The sequence below is a fragment of the Cavia porcellus genome, unplaced genomic scaffold (genome assembly GCF_034190915.1).
Source record: "Cavia porcellus strain 051 isolate PalLab524CR breed Dunkin Hartley unplaced genomic scaffold, mCavPor4.1 scaffold_40, whole genome shotgun sequence".
In the NCBI taxonomy this organism is placed as follows: domain Eukaryota; kingdom Metazoa; phylum Chordata; class Mammalia; order Rodentia; family Caviidae; genus Cavia; species Cavia porcellus.
In genome coordinates, this window is record NW_026947523.1 from 1,725,013 (window position 1) to 1,746,991 (window position 21,979).

A 21,979-nucleotide genomic window follows, 5' to 3' on the forward strand; every position below is an offset into this window, starting at 1 on the left:
GGCCTTGGACCTGGCGGGCGTGCGGCCTGGGGCTGCTCAGGGCCTTTCCCCTGTTTGTTCCAGGAGCCTTCCTGGGGCCCACCCTGCTGCTCGGACTCACCCTGGGGTTCCCTCCTTCCACCCTGGTCCTGCGGCACCTGGACCCTCCAGGCCTTCGGCCGCTCTGGCTCATCAAGTTCCCCTCTAGACCGTGTTGGGCTCTCGTGTGAGCTCACGTGGCACAGCACCGTCCCCCACACACCTGGCCAGCACAAGGCAGCGGTTGCTACATCACTGCTAAGGACACTGGCATAGCCACACCTCGAGCCTGGCAGGCAGGACCCACAGGTGGGTGCGGCTCCCTGCTCCTGCAGTCGCCTTCCTCCAGCAGCCATCCTGTACACTCAGCTCATGGACACAGACACTCGCCATGTCCACACAGACACCACACCTGCCCTGTGCAGGCTGCCCCACTTCCCAGCATCCTCGGGGCAGCAGGGGCTGGGTTCATAGGCAGATATGCTCGGACTATGGCCAAGCCCCCGCCAACCGGGTCCGAGGTCCCACTCCGTGCTCCCTCCTCAGGAGGGCTGGGGGCCCAGGCTGCTGCTGACCACATCTCTAGTCCGATTTCTCCCAAGCCACACCTGACTTTGCAGAGCAGAAACAGCCAAAGTTAAGATGCACCTCGTGAGGGGTGAGACCCAAAGGAAAAGCCAAAGGAAAAGAAATCACTTTAAAAATTACAAGGACAAGGCCACATCTTGTCCCTTTCAAGGCACGCGGGCCCGTCCCACCGGGGATGTCATTGTTAATTCTTCCTAATGACACATTCAAGAAACAAAGCAAAACAAAAGAACCATCAGCTCAGCATTTAGGACAACATATTTTGACAGTGTATTTTTAAACTAATTCCTCTCCTCCAATGAAAGTGCCATCCTGCAATCTTTTTAAGTCTATTCAGTGTATACCAACATGATTATCTCATTCTTCTCCCGATAAAAACTCCCTGATACATAATGGTCGCGTGATCAACATGCAGATGCATTCACAGGACACTGTCTCTCCTTGTAAGGACCAGGGAGGAGGGGACAATGCGGGACATGCCTGTGGCGCCCAGGGCGGCCAGCCTGTGTGGTCCACCCTGCCAGACCAGCACAAGTACCACTGATGGGAGTGGGCCCTGCACGGATGGGTGCTGCTCCCCAGGATGCCGTCTGGGCCGGGGATTCTCCCAGCTCTCGGGCTCTAACCGCGGCTCCCAGATGTTGATGGGACAGCACAAGCCAGGCTGGGCCACCTGCTCTCTCTGTACCCCGGAGGGCTCTAGAGTCAGCCTAAGGGACCCCATGGGCAGGTGGGCCACTGTCCCAGCCATGGTCAGGTGCAGGAAGATTCTCAAGGCACCGTGCCATCCACAGCAAGGGAAAGCAGGGCAAAGAGAGGCCAGATGAGCACATTCCCCTATGTGGGGAGCACCAGGAGAGGCCAAGGACACATCTCTCGGTGTCCCTTGGGTGTCCCTTCACGAGCCAGTGGACAAGTACCAGGTGCAGTGGGTGCAGAGGCCCTGATCCCACAGAATCAGAGTTCAGACACACACCCCTGGCCAGTGGTAGCACCCGCTGCAAGGGATCCCTGGCCCTGTCCACAGTGCTGGGTGAAAGGGTTAGGGGGTCCTTTTCCTCTGAACCTTCCTTGTGGGTGTGAACGGTTACCTGAGTTGCTTGGGCCAGGCTGTCCCCAGCCACACAGGGAGAGCTGTGCCGCACACCTCTGGGTTCACAGGCCAACACGGGGAGGCATCCTCACCATGACACAGGTTCCCACCCCTGTGCCTCCCAGCTCTACGCTGGAGTGTTTACTCCACCTGCATTAGAAACCCGGATCCCAAAGAGACAGAATTCCTGGTTCCCACAAAATCCACCAAAAATGTTCGGCAGCTTGGTTCACAATCAGCCTCTCACGGCTTCAACAGAGCCTGGTCCACGAAAGCCTCTCTGCACCCCAACACTTACGCTCCTCCAATGCCCCACAGGCTCCATAGAGGCAGAACGAGATCTCACCAGAGCCCACCGTGCCCCCAAAGCTGCATCTTGGCCAGGCCCCGTGCCCCTAAGCCCTCAGTAGTGAGGGCATGTGGGTGGCACAGGCTGGTCCCCCTCTTCTGGAGATGTGACAGGTTCCTGGAAAGGAGGCAGGCTGGGCTACCCAGGAGCCTGGGTCCCTGAGGGATCTGCCTGTCCCTGACGCAGACCCTGCCTTCCCTTACGCCATTCTCAATCCCCTGGCCCTGCTTCTGGCCTCTGCTTTAAGGACAAGAACTTTGCCTTTGGAGGAGCAAAGGACCACCTACCAGACAGACCCAAGTCTACCCTGGGCATCGGCCTCCAGCTGTCACCCCCCCTCTCCTCCCTCCTCTGCAGGGCTGTTGGGCTGTATGGCCCTAGCTGGACAGGACACCAGATGGCCCCAGGATGAGGGCGGTTTGACCAAAGGGTGACACAGCAGCTCATGAAATGCAGCCCCTGAGGAGCCCAAACTGGACTGCTGTGCACACTGAGGAGCCTACGGGCCAATGTAGCTGACTGGGGGCAGCAGTTAACCCAACATCGACGCCTGCAACCTGAGTAGAGGAACCAGACTCAAACATGCCCAGTGGCCGAGGCCCCAGGGCAGCCTGCCAATGGTACCTCTGGCAGGTCCTGGGGTCCTAAGCAGAGTTACTGGGGAGACACGGGTGAAGTGGGGCATGGACGGGGTGAGGACAATGGCCAGCCCTCAGAGGGGCGGGGTGACCTGTGGGCAGCCACAGATTGGAGGTGACCTCGGAGACAGGCCCAGGGGAGCAGCAGCACAGTAGAGGCTTCTCTGGGAAGAGGGGCACTGTCCCCTGTGTGGGGACTCCGCCTCTCATTGCCAGGGGCTGTTGGGAAGCTGGTTGGAGGTCTCAGGTCCTCACCCCAGAATGGCCAGTGCCTCACCTGGCATCAAGGGCTAGGACTGGGTCCCCTTTAAGAATCAGCCCTGCACTGTCCCTGGGCCCTGCAGGGTGGGCTGCTGGAACTAGGCTCAAACCTGGCTGGTCGGGGGCTGCCACTTCACCGGAAGTCCTGCCTGTCCCTAAACACCCCAAAGGGTGCTCTTCCTCCTAGCCCAGGAAACACAGGACAGGGCCCCCATCTACCCCCATGATGCCAAATCCACTCAGGGTGGAGACGATGCCTGGCAGAGATGGCGCCCAAGCCCACTCCACAGCAAAACCAGTGGGTTGTGAGGGAGAGGAAAATCAGGATTCCTCGGACAGCAGGGAGCAGGGACTAAAATAACACCAGGACAATGAGACTCGCAGTTTCATGTGCCCACCCGTCTTCCATCAAAGGCCGCCAGGCGCCCTGGAGCAGGCTGGGAGCATGTGGGCGGGGCCAGGCCACAGTTGAACAAGCCTGGCCTCTGCCCATCCTCCACCCTGCAGCCGTCCCTTGGTCCACACCCAGTCTGGCTGGACCCACCCCCTCGGCCTGCTTGCAGTTGCCAGGGGTAAGGAGGATGTGGGCTGGGCCCTTTGCAGTAGCCTGGGGCTATAGTACCCACTTCACCCCCAGTCTCTGCCCAGTACATGAACAAGTCACATGGATGCCCCGAGTGGCACGGGCCGACTCTTGGTTCTGTGGCCCAGTCCTACACTACATGGACTTCAAGGCAAACCAGGTCTGGTGAAACCCTGCACGCCCCAGCACTGCTGGCCAGCAAAGCACTTACTTTCCTGGTCACCTCTGAGAGCCAGGATCCAGCCTGACCACAGAGAACTATGTGCCCAGTACATGAGCCCCTGAGGCTCTGTTCCACAAGCACAAGAAGGGAGACCAGCAGGCCCACTGGATCACCAGCCCCAGGCTGCCCCGTCCACCCCGAGCCGTGGTCACCCTCTGAGGGACCGCAGGGCTCTGGCCTCCTGCTGGGAAGGAGCTTGCAGGCACCATTGCTCTCTGGGCTCCCACTCGGGGCTCTCATCTAGGCACCAGGCAGCCCACCACGCCAGGGGCTTTCTGACTGAGCCCGAGGGCCAGGCCAGCCATCCCATGTCACTGTCACAAGGACTTGTGGTCAGGTGATCTCTCGACTTGACCCTCGGGCCCAGGAAGTTGTGGAAGTGGGGACACCCAACAATTCAGGGTGCCAGGCCCTGCAAGGCTGCAAGATTCCAAGTGGCTGCCCTCTGCTTCCCTGCAGGACACGTGAACTGGGGCTCTGTGGAGGGACCTCAGGTGGCCTCGCAGGCCTTGTGCTCGCCATGGGCAGCATCAGCACAGCAGGAAAACCCTCTCCAGGGAGGGAGCAGAATCCACGCTGCCTGCAGCAGGTTTGCGGCTTCTCATGTTGCAGGGCTGTGCCCAGGCCTCCCCAACCTGGCATCAGCTCTTCACCCAGGGGCAAGACCTGAGCCAGGAGTGGCTGCTCATGGCCACACAGGGCTGCTGTGTCCACCTTCCTCCCAGCCAGCAGATGCACGGTCCGGAGCTGCCACAGGCTGCCCACGAGCTGGAGACCCGGGGATCCCCAAGTGCAAGCCACAGAGGAGTTCACAGGCCCCAGCTCCTGCACAGGAATGACAGCGGCCCATTGCGCACGCTGCCCTGGCCAGGTCTCTGGGCAGTGCCAACTCAGACTCTCTGAAGGGCAAAGGCAACCATGGACAGGACAGGCAGGAGCCAGGCCTCTCTGCACCCACCGCCCTGCCCTCTGCAGAGTCCTTGCAGGCAGGAGGCTGCACTCCAGATGCGCCCTCCCAGCTCTGGCCTTTACTCTCTGTGGCCACAGCCTGAGGAGAAGCAGAGACCCTGGTGCAGAGCTGGAGAATCTGGATTCGCTCAGCAGTGACCCCACCTCTCCCGCTGAGGGCCTGCCTCCTGCCTGGTGCTGCTGTCTGGGATGGATCCCTGCACCCCACATTGGTAATAAACACCGTTCATCGCAGACACGACACCCATCCTAGAAACAGTGCTTTAGAATTTTCTGTTTTGTTTTTATCGCTGGCTTAATGATGACTAATGCCTGGGTGATTATCTTGTGCTTTTTCGGTGTGGCTCCGGGAACAAACAATATCATTAGCATTGCAGAAAGGGAGAGGAACAGGCAGGGGAGAGGGAGAGGTAGGCAAGGTAGAGCTGAGAGAGTCAGGCCTGACCGCTGGCCCAGCAGCACCTGGCCAGGCAGCCCCGGAGGCCTGCTGGCCTCCATCGGGAAACTTCCACGGCTCTTGGCCCAAATCAGAGAGCTTCCCAAGGCATGCTGTTTAAAAAGCGCCCAGATGTGCACTTAAGAGCAATGGCCTGGTGGGTAAATAAGGCCCGAGGAGCAGGGTGAGGGGGAATCAGTGAGCCGGGCAGGGCAGGAGGAAGCCACGGCGGCCCTCCTTACGCACCCCGATGCTGCCCCATTACAGCTGTGGTGGGAAGCATTCACCAGGCAATTAGTTTCCAAACAAAACTCTGTCCACCCACGCGTGCCTCGCCCCACAAATGGGCTTTTCTGGATGGAGGCAAACCCCACTGGCCGCCCAGGGCAGCCACACAGGAGGCAGCAGGAAACACACAGGATCACACTTGCTTGACGGGTCCTCACCACACCCCTGCACCGCCCAGGGCCAACCCCACTGTGGCCTGATCATGCTAGCAGGACCCGTGGCGTGGAGCTCTGATGGGGCCAGGATTCTGCAGATGGCCTCTCCCAGGCCCATGGCCCCAAATATGAGGCAGGAAAGTAGGGGTAAACCTCTCTGACTCCCAACACCTGGGCTCGTTCTCTCTGCTCCGCTGGGGGCCTTTCTGGAGTGTCCTCGGGCCCTTATACCACGTCCAGGCCTCTCTCCAGGACCCTGCTTGTCAGGGCCACCTGCCTGGCTCTCAGGTCCCAGGCCTCCCTGACCTCATGGCCCCCACAGTGATGCTGACCCCGGCCCATTCCCGCTCCCCCCATGGTGCTCATCTCCTGCCACAGGGGAATGGTCACTGCAATGTGGAGACTGCCCTCCCCACACCAGCACCACCTCGCTTGGACCACAGGCTGAGGGCACAGCAGGGCAAGGAGGGACGGGGGCAAATGGATCAGGCACAGCTGTGGGCTGTCCGGGTGCCAGCACGCTGGACACTGGTGCCTGCCACGGGCTCAGGTGCTGCCCTGGGCTGGAAGCTTGAGCCAGCGGCCTGGCGGGTGCTGGGGGTCCACCTCCTCCAGGGCTGGTGCTGTGCTGTGTGTGCTTCTGGGCTTGTGGGTGCAGCACTGCAGGCCCCGCCTGCTTCCCCCGAAGGCTTCTTGGGGCCGCCTTTTCCTCTCCAGACACCAGCCACTGGGTGTGGGGCTTGCCCCACTCGTGCACACCTCCCCTACTTAACCACATCCACAGCAGCCCAGTTCCAACACCCACTGCATCTCAGCTTCCGTGGCAATAGGTGGCTATCCCAGTTCATGGCACAGCGAGGGCAGGCGACAGGTCCGTGGCGGCACAGTGGTTTTGTGGCCAGGAAAGAATTCTAGGGCTGGGCAGCAGGAATGGGGCCCGGCTCTTCCAGGTTACTCTCGCGGAAGAGGCTGCGGCTGTCCCGGCTCCATGCCATCCCTCCTCGGGTTCTGTGGAGCACAGCACCCAGGTCCCGGCTTCCGGGGAAGACGCTTCTGCCTTCACCTGGAGCTACACCAACCAGGCCGGGGGCCGGAGTCCCCGACCGCAGGCCATCCCCTGGGACGAGCCCTCTTTGGGGACCTGAGGAAGCTGGCTCCGGAGAAGCCACCCCCTGCACAGGACTGCATAATAAATAGATTAGGGCGTTAGGCACCAGAGTTATTAAAAGCGAAAGATTCTCCAGGAGAAGGCAAGGGATGCTTGGAGCCTCTATCTGCTACAAATATGTAATGAAATTTAAATTGAATCTGGTTTAAAATCATTTACCTTTTGACATCATGTATCAGTACACTAAGCATCGGTTGAGAAAGCAAATAACCTTTCAAGCTGAATGAAAAATTACTCTGTCTCTTTTGATTCCATGTTAATTTTCAAATTTAAACTACCCCATATTCTCCGCTTGGGGTCTATCCTGAAGGCTTCTGACTGTGTGGGGGGCAGGGTGGGCAGGCAGAGGCCAGGCAGTACTGGGGCACCCCAACCCCCGCTGGAGACCCCATCTTCCCTCTGCCCCCAGCGGCTGACTGGTGGGCACGCCGTTGTCCAGCCCTGCAGGATCAGGCCCTGGGAAAGCCTGGGTTCGTCGAGCTGTCCCGGCCTGCCTGGGATTCAGCAATGCTGGAGACTGGGCTGGAGGCCGGAAGCCCTTAGCACTATGAGGCCTGGGACTCTTTTACTCCTGGAAGGCTCCGTTCCTCATTAAGAGCCACTTGGGTTCTCTGGAGCCAGGAAAAGGTGCGAGGCTATGCCTGCCTGGGGACAGGGCGGGGCAAGCCCTCTGCTCCTTGGGGAACCTTGCGAGCATCTCGAGGGGCAGAGGGCAGCCTGGGTCCTCTCTGAGCTGCTCTCTGCTCTAGCAGGTGCCCTGCTAGGAACCAGCTACAGGGCAGCAGTGCCACTGTCTAACATCATGGCAGGCACAGGCTGGGTCCCCAGTTGCACAACACAGACTCCTAATTTGGCAGGAGACTGATGCCAAATTCCCTGCTGTCCCCAGACACACGAGGCACGGTACAGGTAGTACGACCCTAAGGTGGGCCCGGGGTCTCCCGTGAAGTCAAGGGTTGGTCACACTGCCCAGCCCCTCGGGACGATGGCTGGCGTCCAGTGACGACGAGGGGCCTGGGACCCCGCAGATGCCTGCTGCTATTTCTTAATTAGTGCGCAGAAACAAAGAGGCCTTTCACAGCGCCCCTGCTGTCACATGCCAGTGTCTCGGGCTGAGGAACAGGGTGCACTGTGCCAGGCCTCTCCCCCATCTCGCTGTGCCTGCCCAGAAAGACAGAAGTGGGGGTGAGCATGGGGACGGGGGAGAGGCAGTGGTCAGGCCCATCGGGTGTGGTAGCCAAGGGCCCAGGCTGGGAATCACAAGCCTGTGGACACCGCACACGGAACACAGGAGTCAGGCAGAGCAGCAGCTGGGCTGGGTCCTGCAGCACCAATGGAGAGGGACCACAGGACAGTCGTGGGCCTGCATTGGCCCGGAGCCAAGCCCACGGTCAGAAGCCCGGATATCCATGCACTGGACAGATCAGCCCCAGCGTCCTGCAGAGCCAGGCGGGCTCAGGCCTGGGGGCCTGGCAGTGCTCCTGGGGCATCCTCTCAGGCACACACCCACTGGGGGCCTCAGCACCTCAGGGCATCAGGAGGTCAGATGAGCGGCAGGCCCAGGTCACAGGGCTACCCCCACTGGCCCTTCAGGCTGCTGCTTGGAGGGCCATAGGCGGACATTTGTCTAGTGTAGATGCGTCTCTACAGCTTCCACTCTAAAGCATCTGTGGGCTCCGGGGTTCCAGGCAGAGGGGCTGGGGCAGGGACTGTGTCACAGGTGCCAGCTCTTCCTGGGTGGGAGGCGAGCGCGTCTGGGGTCTGGTAATCCATGGTGGCATAAGCAGACACACTTGCAAACAGCCAGTTTGGTTCCGTGGCTCTCACCTTACTAAATAAAACACAGGGGCAGCCAGCAGCTCTCTACAGGGCACGAGGCGGGCTCCCTACACGAGGCAGGCCTGGCGCTGGACTTCCCAGGCCACAGCACAGTGTGGCTGTGAGGACGGCATGCTGCCTGCTGCCCACTGCCAACCAGAGCCCTGTGGAGCGTCCACTCCTTTGTCTGAAGGTGGTGGATCCTTAGAGGCCAAAGCTGCTTCTGAATCCCGGTCCCCAACTGCAGATATAAGACAGCAGTAGACAGGGGACCAGGGTGGGGGCAGCGCCCACAGCTGCACCTGGGGGAGTTCGTGGCCATGGACTCCCACAGTGTCCGTCCCTGGCTCTGAGAAGTGAAGCTCCAGCTTCTCTTCCTGCTGGATCCCAGGAAGTCACCGGCAGGGTCTTCGGTGATGCCCGCACACCATGGCTCCAGTACAGGGACGGGCTGGGCTGGGAGGAGTCACACGGGGCAGAGGCGGGCGGTGCCGGGACCTCCAGCAGGGGTATTAAGGAGAGCCGTTAATATGTAGTTAAAGCGTCCTCAATCTCCACCAGCATATGCTGTTCCACCTAATTTTGATCAACTTCAATGTAAAAATGTCTCTGCGCCTCCACGCGGGCTTGCGCCATCTGGTTTAATTAGTCCTCGGGTAGCGCACCATAAAGTTAATGGCAGGAACATCGCCGGGCCAATCAGCGGCGGCTGCCGGGCCCTACCTCACCGAGCTGGTTTCTCCTCCACCCGCTGACAGCAGAGGTCAAGGCTGAGGTCCTGGGCTCCGTGGTGGGTGGGTGGGTGCTGGCTGGGAGGGGGAGCCTGGTGCGAGTGGGCGCAGGCCCTGGCATCTCCTGGCGAGGCTGGGGCTCTCTGTGCCAGGCTACCTGTGTTCAGGACACCTGCTTGCTCTCAAAGATGACGGAGACATCCACACAGCCCTACCAGGGGTCTAGGGTCAGGAACTCATAGAGGCCTGTCCACTGGCAAACGGTGCTTGTGATGCCTTCCATCATGCCCAAACAGGTGCCTGTCCCACCCACAGCCAGGGACCCTCCTGCCTGTGCAGCTCCTTCCGGCCTCTGATTCCCAGGTCCTGCAGAGCAGAGGTCTCTGCTTCTCGGGATGAATGGAACACTGTCCTGTGGGCAGGGGATGGTGCAAGGCGCAGGGCATCCCAGGCCCAGCACCCAGAGGTGCCCAGCTGTGAGGAGGACCAGGCAGAGGCTGCAGGAGCACCCTTGGAATGGGTGGCTGGAAGGTCAGCGTGACCTTGAGCAGAGATGTCCTGAGGGAAGGAGGCCCCCAGGGGACAGAGGAGACCCCGGGAGACTGGGTAGGCACAGGAGCGAAAGCCTTGTGATCTGCAGTTGCCGAGCTGCAGGAGAGGCGGGTTGGAGACAGGGGTGACTGTGGTCTGGGTGACTCCACCAGGTGCAGGCCACACCTGGCATGACGCTGCTTGCACCAGCTCCTGTGGCCTCTGCTTGCTGCGGCCAGCCTGGCTGAAAGCCATGTGACATGTCCAACACGGAGCCTCTGTGGTTTCCCCGTGGGGTGGAAATGACAGCGGGCCCTCTATAGATTTGTCAAAGTGCCACCACAATACCAGAGCAGCAACCCACTGGGGTGGTTTCAGCATTTCCAGATGCTCGAGATCATGACAGACCTCAAGAGCCACGCAGCCAGGGGTTTCCCCTTCCTGCCTTGTCCACCAGGAAACTCAGCGCTAGAGTCTACATCAGGGCCAGTGGGTCTCTACAGATGGAGCTGGCGGCCCTCATGGGCCGAGTCACCTGCTGACAGGGCAGACGTTTGGCTCAGGGAGTTCGGTCCTGCCCAGGATCTGAGGAGGCCATCAAGTAATTCTCCACATCGCTAAGAAAAAGCTCCCTGGATTCTGGCAGTTCCTCAGAGCTGCCAACTCCACTCGATGCCCAGACAGCACCCATCTCAAAAGGCATAGATAGATCGTCCTCAGCTTCCCAAAGTAAATGCACTCAGAGGTGACAGGATTTTCCATGAACTCAGTCTGACAACACTGAGGTCTGAAACATGACTAGGGCCAAGGCCGGGGCAGCCGGAGCCCACCTCATCCTCTAGGGCGCATGGTGGCACAAAACGAGAAGCCCCAGTCAGTGACCCGTGGGCTCCCATTCCTTCCCCACAGCCCCCACACACACAGAGGGCACACTCAGCCCTGCAGGGGGACCCGAGGCCGCACAGGAAGGGCTGAGGCGGAGGCGATGCCAGCAGATAGGGCAGGACGGACCTCTGCGCTGGGCACTGTGTGGCAGCTGCCCACGAGCCTCAATGGTCCTGAGGGTGTTTCCAGTGCTGCCCCAGATAGCTGTGCCCAGAGAGGCTGAGGGGCAGCCCGACCCAACAAAGTGATGGAACCGAACCTGCCCCCCAGTCTCCAGAAAGGGATCCACTGTCTCTCGCCCTCCAGGAAGCCCTCCGAGGTACAGGGTCTTGGCTGGGGCCAGTGCTGGCCCTGAGCCCACAGTGGGAGTATCCTGAAGACAAGGGTGACCACAGGGAGGATGGAGAAGATGTCGTGTGGCTCCTTGGCCTCCATCCTTCGCCCCTGCAGCCCAGGCTCAAGCTGTGTGAATTAGCACAGATTCCTGAACACATACAGAGTCCAGCTCAGTCCATTAGTGCTGGGCTGCTTTTGGGGAAGTCTATCAGGTAACCGATGCTGCGGGAGAGCTAATTTAAAAACAGACGAGTGAAGTATCTTAAAGTGAGAGGGAGAGGGAGGCCAAAAGGCAGAGGGAGAGGCGCCACTTGTGGGAGGCAGCGCTGCATTTCAGGCGACCTCTGATTCATTAACATTTTAACTGCTAAAAGATCAGAACAGGAAAGCCCTCTGGAGCATGCTCAGATCCCCCCAAAAACGGAACGCAGAGGCTTCAGGCTACGGGCACGTGCTAAAGCAACTTGCCTGGACACTCAATAAAACACAGCACACAGCAGCTACTGAAAAGACAGCAAACCCGCTCCTCTCCAGCTCAGCCCTAAGCCCAGGAGGAGGAGGCCCTGAGCCAGGGGGCGGTTTGTCCTCAGCCCCAGGGCCAGGATCCTCTCTCCGCTCCTGTGATCCATGGAGCTTACAAGCACATCAGGGAACACAGCCTGGTTAGGGCTGCTACAGGCCACCTCACACGGGAATGCCGTTTGGTCTCGGCTCTCGGGTCATTAGGGGTGACTCTGAGCAAGGCCACCTACGGGATGGGCCAGCCCCTCCTGTTTAGAATTCAAGACCCCAAGAGCAGGCGGCCCAGGTAAAGGTAACAGGACGTCCCCCAGGGTAGCCCTGCGCCCCACACCTGGAGCTCCTGTCCTGTCTGTCCTCGCGGGAAAGAACCTGGAGACCATTGCCAGGCTGCATATGGATACAGCAGGAACCTGGGGTGCAGAGGCACAGACAGGGGAACGGCAAAAGAAGCACTTTCTGCCCCACACACTTGTGGCCTGGTGGGGGCCTTCCTATCGCTCCCATCACCCACCCTGTCAGACCTCTCGGGCCCTCGAGGTGCCCAGCAGGTGGCAAAGGTCTCTGCCAGATGCTCCCCTCAGCCTGGTGCACTGAAGGTACCTACCCATCTCTACCCCGTTCCATGCCCAGCACTGCAGCTGGGAGAGGAGCCCACTGCCCAGCACTCCTACGCCCCAGACATTACTGGGCAGCACTTTTTATCCGCATTATTCAGCCCTCTCGGCCATTCCCGCCTCGGCCTCTACCTCTCCACCATCCCAGGAACCCCAGTGCTCCCTGAGGTGAGCCTGGCCTGGGATAGCACCTTGTAGGGGTGCAGAGGCAGCCAGACTTCCACTGAGCGCCAGTGGGCTCGGTGTCAAAGGCAGAGACTTAGTGCCAGCACAGATGAACACATGGGAAACCGGACACTGAATGGGTCTTAGGCTTCCTGCCCAGGACAGCCCAGCTCACTGGCCTTGCACAGCAGGCATCCTGCACGTGGCCCCAGAGCCACATGGTTTAGAGTATGAGCCTGAGCCCAGCCGCAGCAAGAGGACGAAGGAGAAGGCCCCACATGGTGCGGCAGGGTGGGCAGGAGGCAGGACCAGATGCCTCGGGACACCTACCAGGGCTCCTGGGGCAGGAGATCCCCAATGGGAGTGACAGGGTCAGAGTAGCAGTGCCAACCAAGGATAGGGTCTCTTGTACCAAGCGAAGATGAGCCTGACCTTCTGGGCTGCGAGGCTAACCTGGCCCTGAGCACCCCTGTACACGCCCCTCTTCCCAGGGCGCCATCCAAGTGAACTGTGAACACTCTGCACCAGCGATGGCTCAGCCACAACCACCGTGCAGGCCCCTCCCGGAACCTCCAGTCCTGGCTGCACACGGCAGTTGGCTCTGGGGACACAGGGCACTGTCACAAAGAGATGGTCACAGGGAGGAGGACACAGCAGTGTGAGCTCCAGGGGTCACTGCAGTTGGCACTGCTGGCCACCACAGCGGAAGAGTAAGGGGCACTGTCCACCTTAGCCTGGATGGGCAGGGACCGCATCAGCCTCAGGTGATGACCTCTGGGTCCACGCCAGCTCACCTCATATTGTGGGGGAGCTGTGGTTTCTAGCCTCTGCTGACCAGTGAAGAGGATGGGCTACCCCTCTGCTTCCAGCTCACGGAGTAAGACCATGTCCCACAGGGTCCCTTCTGGAATGATCGAGGCTCCCTTCCCCTCCTGGTGCCAACTCGGGGCTTCCACAGATGCTGACCCGGAGGGCTGGACGATGAGTCTGAGGGTGTGGTCACACTGTGGTCACAGTGCTGGGAGTTACCAGCAGGGCCCTGGGGAGTGTCCAGGCTGAGTCATACTCTGTAAGACATGTGTGCAGTCCTGTGCTGCTAGCCATTGAGCGTGGCCACACCATGCATGACCCAAAAGCACAGGAAGCCCCATCTGTGCCTGCGCCCTGAAAAGATAGAAACCAAAAACTCCAGCCCAGACGAATGTTGGTAGAGGTGCCTGTCAGGCAGGAATGTGAGGGTGCTGGGTGGGTCTGAGCCCTGACCCGTGAGGAGCCCTCAGGAGCCTGAGCTCAGCCAGGGCAGGGACAAGGCCAGCTGTGTGCCACTGGGGTGCTGGGAGGCAGCAGTGGCAGCACAGGATGGGAAGCAGCCTCTGGAATTTCCTCCCAGACTCCAGACTCCCCCGAGATCCAACTGACCCTAAGGGCCTCCTGGAGATGTGAGTGTCGTCAGGCAAGTGGGCTCAGGAGGAGAGCAACTGACGGGCTCCATTGTACCAGGAGTGTTCGATGGCGTGCAAATGGCTTCATCACCCTTGACGACGCTGTACACCGCACCGGCGAGGACAGAAATAAAGACACCGGTGCTTCCTCCTCCAGGAGGCACATCAGGCCCGTGGACACCTCCCCTCTGCAGAAAGCCTTTCCAACATCTCAGGCGGCCAGGAGCGCTGCTCAGAGCTGGCGGGGACGGAGACCCCCTGAGACCCCATGAGGCCAGTCTGCTGGGGTGGAGCCCAGGTCAGGTCTGGATCCCAGAGCCAGGAGGAGCAGCAGCAGGTCCTCGGGGCACCCGCCATCAGGACACCCACGAGGCACACTCTGCCTCAGCCCCCCAGCGGAAAGATCTGGGGGAGACACCACAGTGCAGCTACAGTAGGAGAGGGGGTCCCCATGGGCTGCTCAGCTGGCCCCAGATGCACGGAGAGGGATCCATATGCCACAGCACTGTGTGAGAAATGAGCCAGAGGGCAGCAGGATGGACCTGCAGGGAGGGAGCCCAAGGTGGGCTCATGGGAGCCTTCTCACCCGAGGAGCTGCCAGGGTGCCTCACACTGCAGCCAGCCTTCCATTATTTGCAATGAGATCAGAACCAGAGGCCTCCTGCCACCCAGAGACACTTTCCAGAGCTCACACCCTCCGTTTCCCTCTCCTCCAGCAGCGGCAATCCAGCCACGCCCCCTTTAACCACGCCCCCCAAAGCCTGAGTCAACCCCCCAGAAGGCCATGCTCCCAGTACAGGTCCTCTCACCCAGGTCCCACCAGGAGCTCTACTTCTTTCTCTCCAGCTTGCTGACTACAGAGATGGAAATGCCCCTTCTAGAATTTTCTATCTGTGCACACAGGAGTTGGGGGAGGCCTAGCGGAACCAGCAATGAGGCAGCTATAGTGTCTCTAGAGGGAGCCTGTAGGATAGGATCCCTGTGGCCAGCAGGTGCTGGCCTGGCTCCTGTCCATCGCCTCACGGCTTGCATGTCTGACCCTGTATAGGAAAAAAGGAGGCCTCAGGACAGAGCTCCCCCCTCCTATGGGGACATGGCCACTTGAGAGGGTGAGACCCCACCCCAGGCCCGTCTGGGGTGACCCCATGCTTCCTCACAATTTATTTATTCATGGGACGCTAAGCAGGCTCTTCCTTCTGTGTGGGACGGCCCCCACCAGCCCTTCTCCAGCCCACCTGGGCCACAGCTGCCCAGTGGACGCCAGGCATGGGCACACTGCCTGTCCCTGTCTGTGCCCATGGGGCACAGAGAAGCCCTGTACTGCCTGACTCAGGCAGCGGTGGGGGACAGCAGAGCACGGCAGGCCCTCCCCTGCCCCACACCTGGTCAGGTGCCCCTGGCTACCATGTGCCCTTGAGCCTGTGGGGCTGGGGCCTCTGCAGATTTGTTTCAGTTCACTAAGGACAGGGGCTTGGGGTACCATCACACCATGCAGCTCGCAGCCCAGAGGGCACTATGGTCAGGAAGTGTTAGCCTAGAGGTTGGGATGGGCAACAGAGTCTAAGGTGAAGGCCATCAGAAAAGCAGGACAGGGCGGGCGGGGTGGGGCCGTACACTAAGTGCGCAGCACAGGGGCCGTGGTTCTGGAAGAAGGGAGGGAGTGTTTCTTGGGGCCACCCCAGGAGACGGGTCCAGTTCACTGCAACTGTGCCTAGCACGTGATGGAGGTGAGTATCACCATCAGGATTATACCTGTGAGCAAGGCAGGCTGGGACATTGGGGAGAAGCTTCCAGAAGCCATCACAGAAGCTCCTCCCCCAAGGACAGGTATCTGGTGGGGATAGGACTTTGTGCTTGGGTTCCTTCCGGCCAGGACAGAGGGGCATGGCTTCATACCTCAGCTAGAAGGTGCAAGCTTGGGAGACCCCTAGCATGGTGACAGGAGCCAAGGGCACGGCACAGCAGTCACCCTAAAGGAAGCCAAGGGGGCTCGGGTGGTCACCCTGGAGGAGAGAAGGACTACCAGGCACAGGACACAGGGACAAACTGCAGAGGTGGCTTCAGACACGGACGAGATCCAGGGCCAGGGTGGCAGCCAGCAGTCAGGTGCAGGGTCCGCAAGCACCCAGTGCTGGCCAGGGTGCTCTCCCGTGCGCTCAGCTCTGCTCTGTGCCTACTGCCGCCACCCCACTGCGAGACCCGAGCTCCAGGACAGCAGCTGTCTTGCCCACATTTCTGCCCCAGGGCCTGGCACCTGAGAGCTCCCAGCCTCCACCGTGCCTGCCACTGGGCCTGCCGCTGGTTCCCTCCAGCCTGGTCACCTCCCCATTGCCAGGAAGGACAGCCGCAGAGCCATGTCCCTGTGAGGGATGACGGGCCTTCACCCAGGACACTGTCTGCCAGGCCCGTGCTGCCACTAGAGCAGCACAGAGTTGGCGGATAGTGATCCCAGAGCAGGCCCCAGCCCCGCCTGGCTGGAGATGAAAGCATCCAGCCAGCACTCTCAATCGGTAAGCAGACATTCCGGAGCTCCCAGGAGCGATGCCTCGCATTCCCTGGACGGAGGAGGAAGAAGGGCAGGCGCCTAGAGCCCCGCAGCCAGCCACCCAGCCTTCTGGGGAAGCCCAGCGCCCAGAAAGCTCCATCAGCTGCCAGGACTGGGTTAGCACACATTCCCAGCAGAGCACTCTGGGCAGGAGGAGCAGCATTTGGGGGACTCCAGGGGCCTTCAGGCCTTGGGGTATCGCAGGGCCTTCCCAGAGATGCCGGAAGAAGGCCCTCAGCGGCCTGCAGCGCAGCATGGGGGAAGGGCAGCCACCTGCCCTTGGGCCCTGCTGCCCAGCACCCTCAGGCCCTGACCCAGCAGCCAACACCATGCACCCCGCACCCAAACCCCAGGAAGTCACGTGAGCACTCCAGAGCTCGCCATAGCGGAGTCCCTGCAGCCGCGACCTGTCCACTCCTCCCGTGATGGCTGGGGCTGGGCTGTCATCAGCAGTGCTCTGGGTGACAGGTGGCAGTCTGCCGAGGTCATTAAGTCCAGAGTGCCACATTTTAATGCAAAAACGAGTCCTTCTCAATCAGCACAGCTGGGATGCTATATAAAGAAACGAGGATTTTAATGTTTTGCTTTCCTTTCCTTTCCTAGTGCCACATTATCATAACATTTCCCCTAATTACACCCATAAAAGTCACCTGAAAATACTTCACACCACAAAAGTTGATCTGCATATTTCACGCCATGGACACAGAGCAGCAGAGTCCAGAGTGCGGAGTCCCGGGGACCAGAGCCACCGGGCTGAGGCCCTTTCGGGGTTTGGGTTCGAGTGTTGCCTGGCCTGGCCCAGGGAAAGTCCAGGGGCCAGGAGGAGGTCGCTGTCCTAGAGGCGTCTTCCCTCGGGAAGTCCAAGAAGACAACCCGCCTGTACCGCCATGGTCCTTGGACACCCAGCTCAGCTAGTAAAAATCCCACCGGGAGAAGGAACCTATCTTTATGTCCTTGTTAAAAACGGCACATGTTGTGCCAGAAATCCATCAAATTAAAACACAGTAGGAAATTTTTAAAAAATGGAAAAAAATCCCAGACAGTATCCCTTCATTAAGGCTTCACCATTTCTACTTTACCTTTCCAAGAACACCGGAAATAAAAACTGAGTCGCAAGGAGATGCTTACTCTAATCTCTCTTAAATATGCCATAAATTGTATTTATAAAAGAAATGCCGCATCGGAGTGCCTATGCTTGGTTAGTATTCTAATGGATTAAAAACAACTCCAAAATTGTTTATAATTTCTCCTCCTAGTTGCAGCTGAGGACAGGAGATTTAACTGGAAGACACAATTCCACGCTGAAGGGATTTATTTAAGAAAAAAATGCACCAAATGTCCTGGTTGCCTGTCCTGCTCCACAGGGCTCCCTGGTGCTTCGAAAGGAGACTGTCCCCACCACTGACCTGCCAGAGTGTGTCCCCCACAGGGCCGGTGCTGTGAACACTAACGCACAGAGCTCTTCGCCTAGGAGTTAAACACTGCCTGCAGGTGTCAAACCCGAGGCTGCGGTCACACGTCACAGCAGCGCAGTCTTCTCCACGGTCCTCACAGGTATTATGTCCAGCACACCACAGCCAGCAGGTGAGGCAGAATCTCAGGGACCAGCACAGCAGGCAGCCACCCTGGCCCTGGCACAGAGGCCCCTTCCCACTCGGGAGCTGGGAGCCCGGTCCGGACCGGCTGGCCTCTGAGTCCTGCACACTGGAGGTCGTCAGTGGGTGCTGGCTCCTCCACACCACCACCCGAGTAGTCCCAGGCCCAGAACAGAGCCCAGCAACTTTTGCCTCAAGCTTGTCACCTCCTAAGTCCACTCATGCAGGCTTCTGGCAGCATCGTCTGCCAAAGAAGTGGAGCCTGTGGCCAGCGCGCTGGACACGCACCATGGAGCGTGCACTTTAAAGGAAACCACGCAGGGCCCCCTTCCCTTTTTGCTTTTCCTGGCAATTCTTCCCCAATAGGAGAAAATGACAAGACTGTGTCACCATAGCAACCAGCCTAATTGGTGGACTGCAGGTCTTTCTCTAGCCAGAGAGTGGCGCTCAACCCCTTAAATGTGAATCTCAGCCTCAGGCATAGAAGGAAGGACTTTAAACCCGGCCAGAGTGGCAGAATTCCCCTCAGAGAAACCAGGCCAGGAACTAATCCGGTTTCCTCTTAGCATCACCAGGAAGTGAACACCTCACATACTGCGGAGAAACACAGAGTCAGGAGGCAGGAGGACGGGATCCTGTGTGATTCTTATCACTTCCCCAATTAATCCGATACAAGTACATTTGCTCCATAACCCGGGAACATGCGGGGTAATAAAAAACGCTCGCTGATAGCAAAACAATTTACAAACAAAGATGTGAACTATTTTCCTGCATCCTAGACATCCTGGGTGAGAGGATGGAATGCACAGGAACTGTTCATCATTTTATTTGCTTTATCAATTCTAAGAGAAGAGAATTTTTGTTTTTTCGGTAGGCTGCAATTCCAAGCTGTAAATTACTATTATGTGTACCCTGTATCTCAGTGAAATGTTTTAATTTCTCCAAGTGCATTCCTGGGGTAATGGGGTGTGTCCAAAATGTTATCTTATTGTCAGCTAACCCACTCCACAGAGCGGGGAGGAAAGAGCTGTCAAAACACAGCTCACCCAAGCTGCTGTCGCCAAGAGCGGCCGCGCTGGACATTTCTAACAAATGTCCTTGCTGTGACAGCAGAGCAGCTCTCGGCGTGGCGGGGCCCTTGCAAGACGGGCTCTTTCTCCCTCTGTTCTCCGAGCGGCCGGCAGGGCCAGGTCTGCACTCCGATCCAGCTCAGGAGAAGAGGCAGCAGTCTCGGACAGGTGTGAGCCATCCATCGGGGACAAAGTGACGGCGCTGGGATCTGGGCTGTGGCCGGGGTGGGGGAGGCAGCGCTGCCTGCGCCTGGTGAGGGGGTCGGGGGCATGTCCTGGCTGGCTGCGGTGCAGGGCTGAGGCCTCGGGCTAGGTGGCATGTTCTTAGCAGCAATTAGCATCTGGCTTCTCTGCACCTGCCCAGCTGCCTTCCAGGGGCCCGCCTGTGGTTCTGGGTTCTCTCAGAGCAGGCCCAAGGACACCGTGCCAGAACCAGGGAGGAAGCAGTTAGGGCAGCAGCGGGAGCTCCCGCAGGACATGGTCCTCCCAGCACTGCTGACCCGGCCCCTCCTCCCATGAAGCCACTAGGAAGTGCATTCAAAAGCCACCTCCTCAGCTCTAAGAGTTTACCTGCTGTTAAGCCGTTCCACATCACCAAGGGATGTGGACCCCATGCTCAGGGGTCCACATAAGGAGCCCCTGAACGCCTCCCCCAGGACTGGGGGAGGGGCACAGATTCCATGTACACCCCCAGGCCCAGCAGCCAGCTTACCAAGTGTGATAGAGGGGTAACCCCGAGAGCAGAGTCCCCATGAGTAGCTGGGTTACAGCTCCCCTTGCCTGACCCTCCCTGCCTTGGGGACCCTCCCCAGAGGACCCACAGCAATCACATTGAACGCACAGCCCAGGTCAGAGAGGACAAGATTTCTGCTCAGGGTCCTTTGGTGCCCTGGACTCTGGCAGCCGAATCTCAGAGGCCACTGCAGTCCCACTGCCAAGACAGCAGAAGGCTGAAACCAGAGGAGGCTGGAGATCCGTACTCAGAGGTGGCCCAGCCCAGGAGGCAGAGAGAGGCTCAGTGCCGGCCACTCTCTGTCTCTGTCTGTCTGTCTGTCTGTCTGTCTGTCTCTCTCTCTGTCTCTCTCTCTCTCTCTCAGGAATCCATTTTCCCATCCCTCCTGCACCCATGGGCAATACCCTGACAGGTGTCTAGGACCCGTGCTTCCTCCTGGGATGGAAAGGCAGCGGCAGCCCCGTGCCCAGTGGTCAGGAAGCGGACAAGCCCCCTCCACCCAGCCAGAGCCTGTGCCCACCCGCCCAGAAGCTGCCAGGACGCTGATTACCCACCCCAACTCTGTGCCCAGCACAGACCAGCCCTGCACTCAGCCCCCAGCTGGGAGCTCACCCCCACTGCACACCCACCCAACCCCCAACCCTGGCCGAGGGCCACGCAGACCCTCTGGCCCCAGCTCCGTCCCACCAGACCCTCTCGCATGCCTCCAGGGTGGCGGGTTTCCTGGCGCCCCCCCCCCAACTCCTCCCGTTCGGAAGGCACCAGGAGCGGTTTCCCGGACAGACAGAGGCAGTGCGGGTCCAACCAGAGCCCGCGACCCCCCAGGAGCCCGCTGGGGCTCAGCCACCGCGGCCCAAGTCTCCGGGAGCGGAAGTGCGGCGGGCCGCCAGCGCCGGGCACAGCGCCCCAGACCCGGCCGAGTCGCTCGCGTCCGGATCGCCGCCGCCCCCCGCGCACCGCCCGGCCGCGCGGCTGCTCGCAGGGCCGCTGGGCCGGGAGTGACGGCGACAGGCGACAGGAGCCGGGCGGGCACGGTGGGCACCTCCGTGCTGCTCCACCCGGGCCTGGCGCGGGGCCCTACGGGGCTCGGAGGAGCGGGAGATGCCACCCCAGGGCGCCGGGAGCGGGGCGCAGAGCCCAGCCCGGGCCGGCGGGCCGAGGGGCCCCGGGAGCGGCGGGGACAGGGACGGCGCCCCGCTCCAACTCCGCGCCACTCGGCGGCCGGGGGCGCAGGCCGGGCCGAGGGCCGCGCGGGGCCGGGCGCGGTACTCACTGCAGTAGGCGATGAGCAGGCTGGCCAGGATCATGAACGCCCAAAAAGTTGAGGACATGCTGGGCAGGGCGGTCGCATCTTGCCGGCTGCTGGTCCTGGGCGATGGCGCCATTGAAGCCGCGGCGCCCGCGCGGGGCAGCTGCGCGTCTCAGCAGCCGGCCCGGCCCGCGCCCCCGCGCCGGCCTCCACGTGCGGGCCCCGCGCGCGCCATCGTCCTCCGCCGCCTCCGCCGCCGCCGCCGGGCCCGGCCCCGCGCCTGCCGCACGCGCCCGCCCGGGGACGCCGGCCCGCGGCTCTGGGCGTCGCTGCGCGCCCCGGCTCCTCCGCGGCCCCGGCTGCAGTGCGCGCGCACACGGCGCGCGGGGCCCAGCGCCGGCCCGGGACTGGCGGGGGAGGCGGAGGGACCGGCGCGCCCGAGCTGTGCCTCTGGATGGCGACAGAGACGGCCGGGCGCCGTGTGGACAGGTTGTGGAGCGTGAAGTTTGTGGGCTCGGCCTGGCAGGCGGGAACCTAGGCCTCCCCTGGGGTGGGATCCTGGCCCCGGTTGGAGTTTACTCTAAGCAGAGCCTGCCTTGGGCCCTCCACGGAGCACTGCGGCTTGGACCCGCGGGTCCTGAGGCCCTGCGCCATGTGAGATCCTGCACACCCGGGGTAGACACTGCCGGGCATGGAAGCCCATGTCCCTCTCATCCTCTTCACCGGGGACACTGTGCTCATCTCTGGCGATCACCTCTTAAGTGACTCCACTGGTTGCTTCTCTCCTGGAGCCCGGACAGGTCAAGCTCCAGTGGTCTGTGGTTTCACAGTGCTGGGCTGGTAACAGGGTTTACAGTGCGCTCCATTTGTGTAATTATTACCTGCATCTTGGCTTCATTGCTATAAACAAGCTGTGGGTGGACACCCTTTGAGACCACTTGCCACTGTCCACGTCCCATCCCTGAGACAGCCCA

The 21,979-nt window shown here is 60.4% G+C and overlaps 1 protein-coding gene across 1 annotated transcript in view; it reads right to left on the reverse strand.

Moving 5' to 3' along the window:
* Nucleotides 1–21,235, reverse strand: part of Tafa5 (TAFA chemokine like family member 5) — a 145,783-nt gene extending 124,548 nt beyond the window's left edge. Inside the window, exon 1 of the mRNA XM_063243895.1 lies at nt 21,030–21,235. Coding sequence (XP_063099965.1) covers nt 21,030–21,141 — 112 coding nt within the window. The 5' untranslated portion in view covers nt 21,142–21,235. The remainder of the gene's footprint in view (nt 1–21,029) is intronic.
* Between the last annotated feature and the right edge of the window lie 744 nt (nt 21,236–21,979).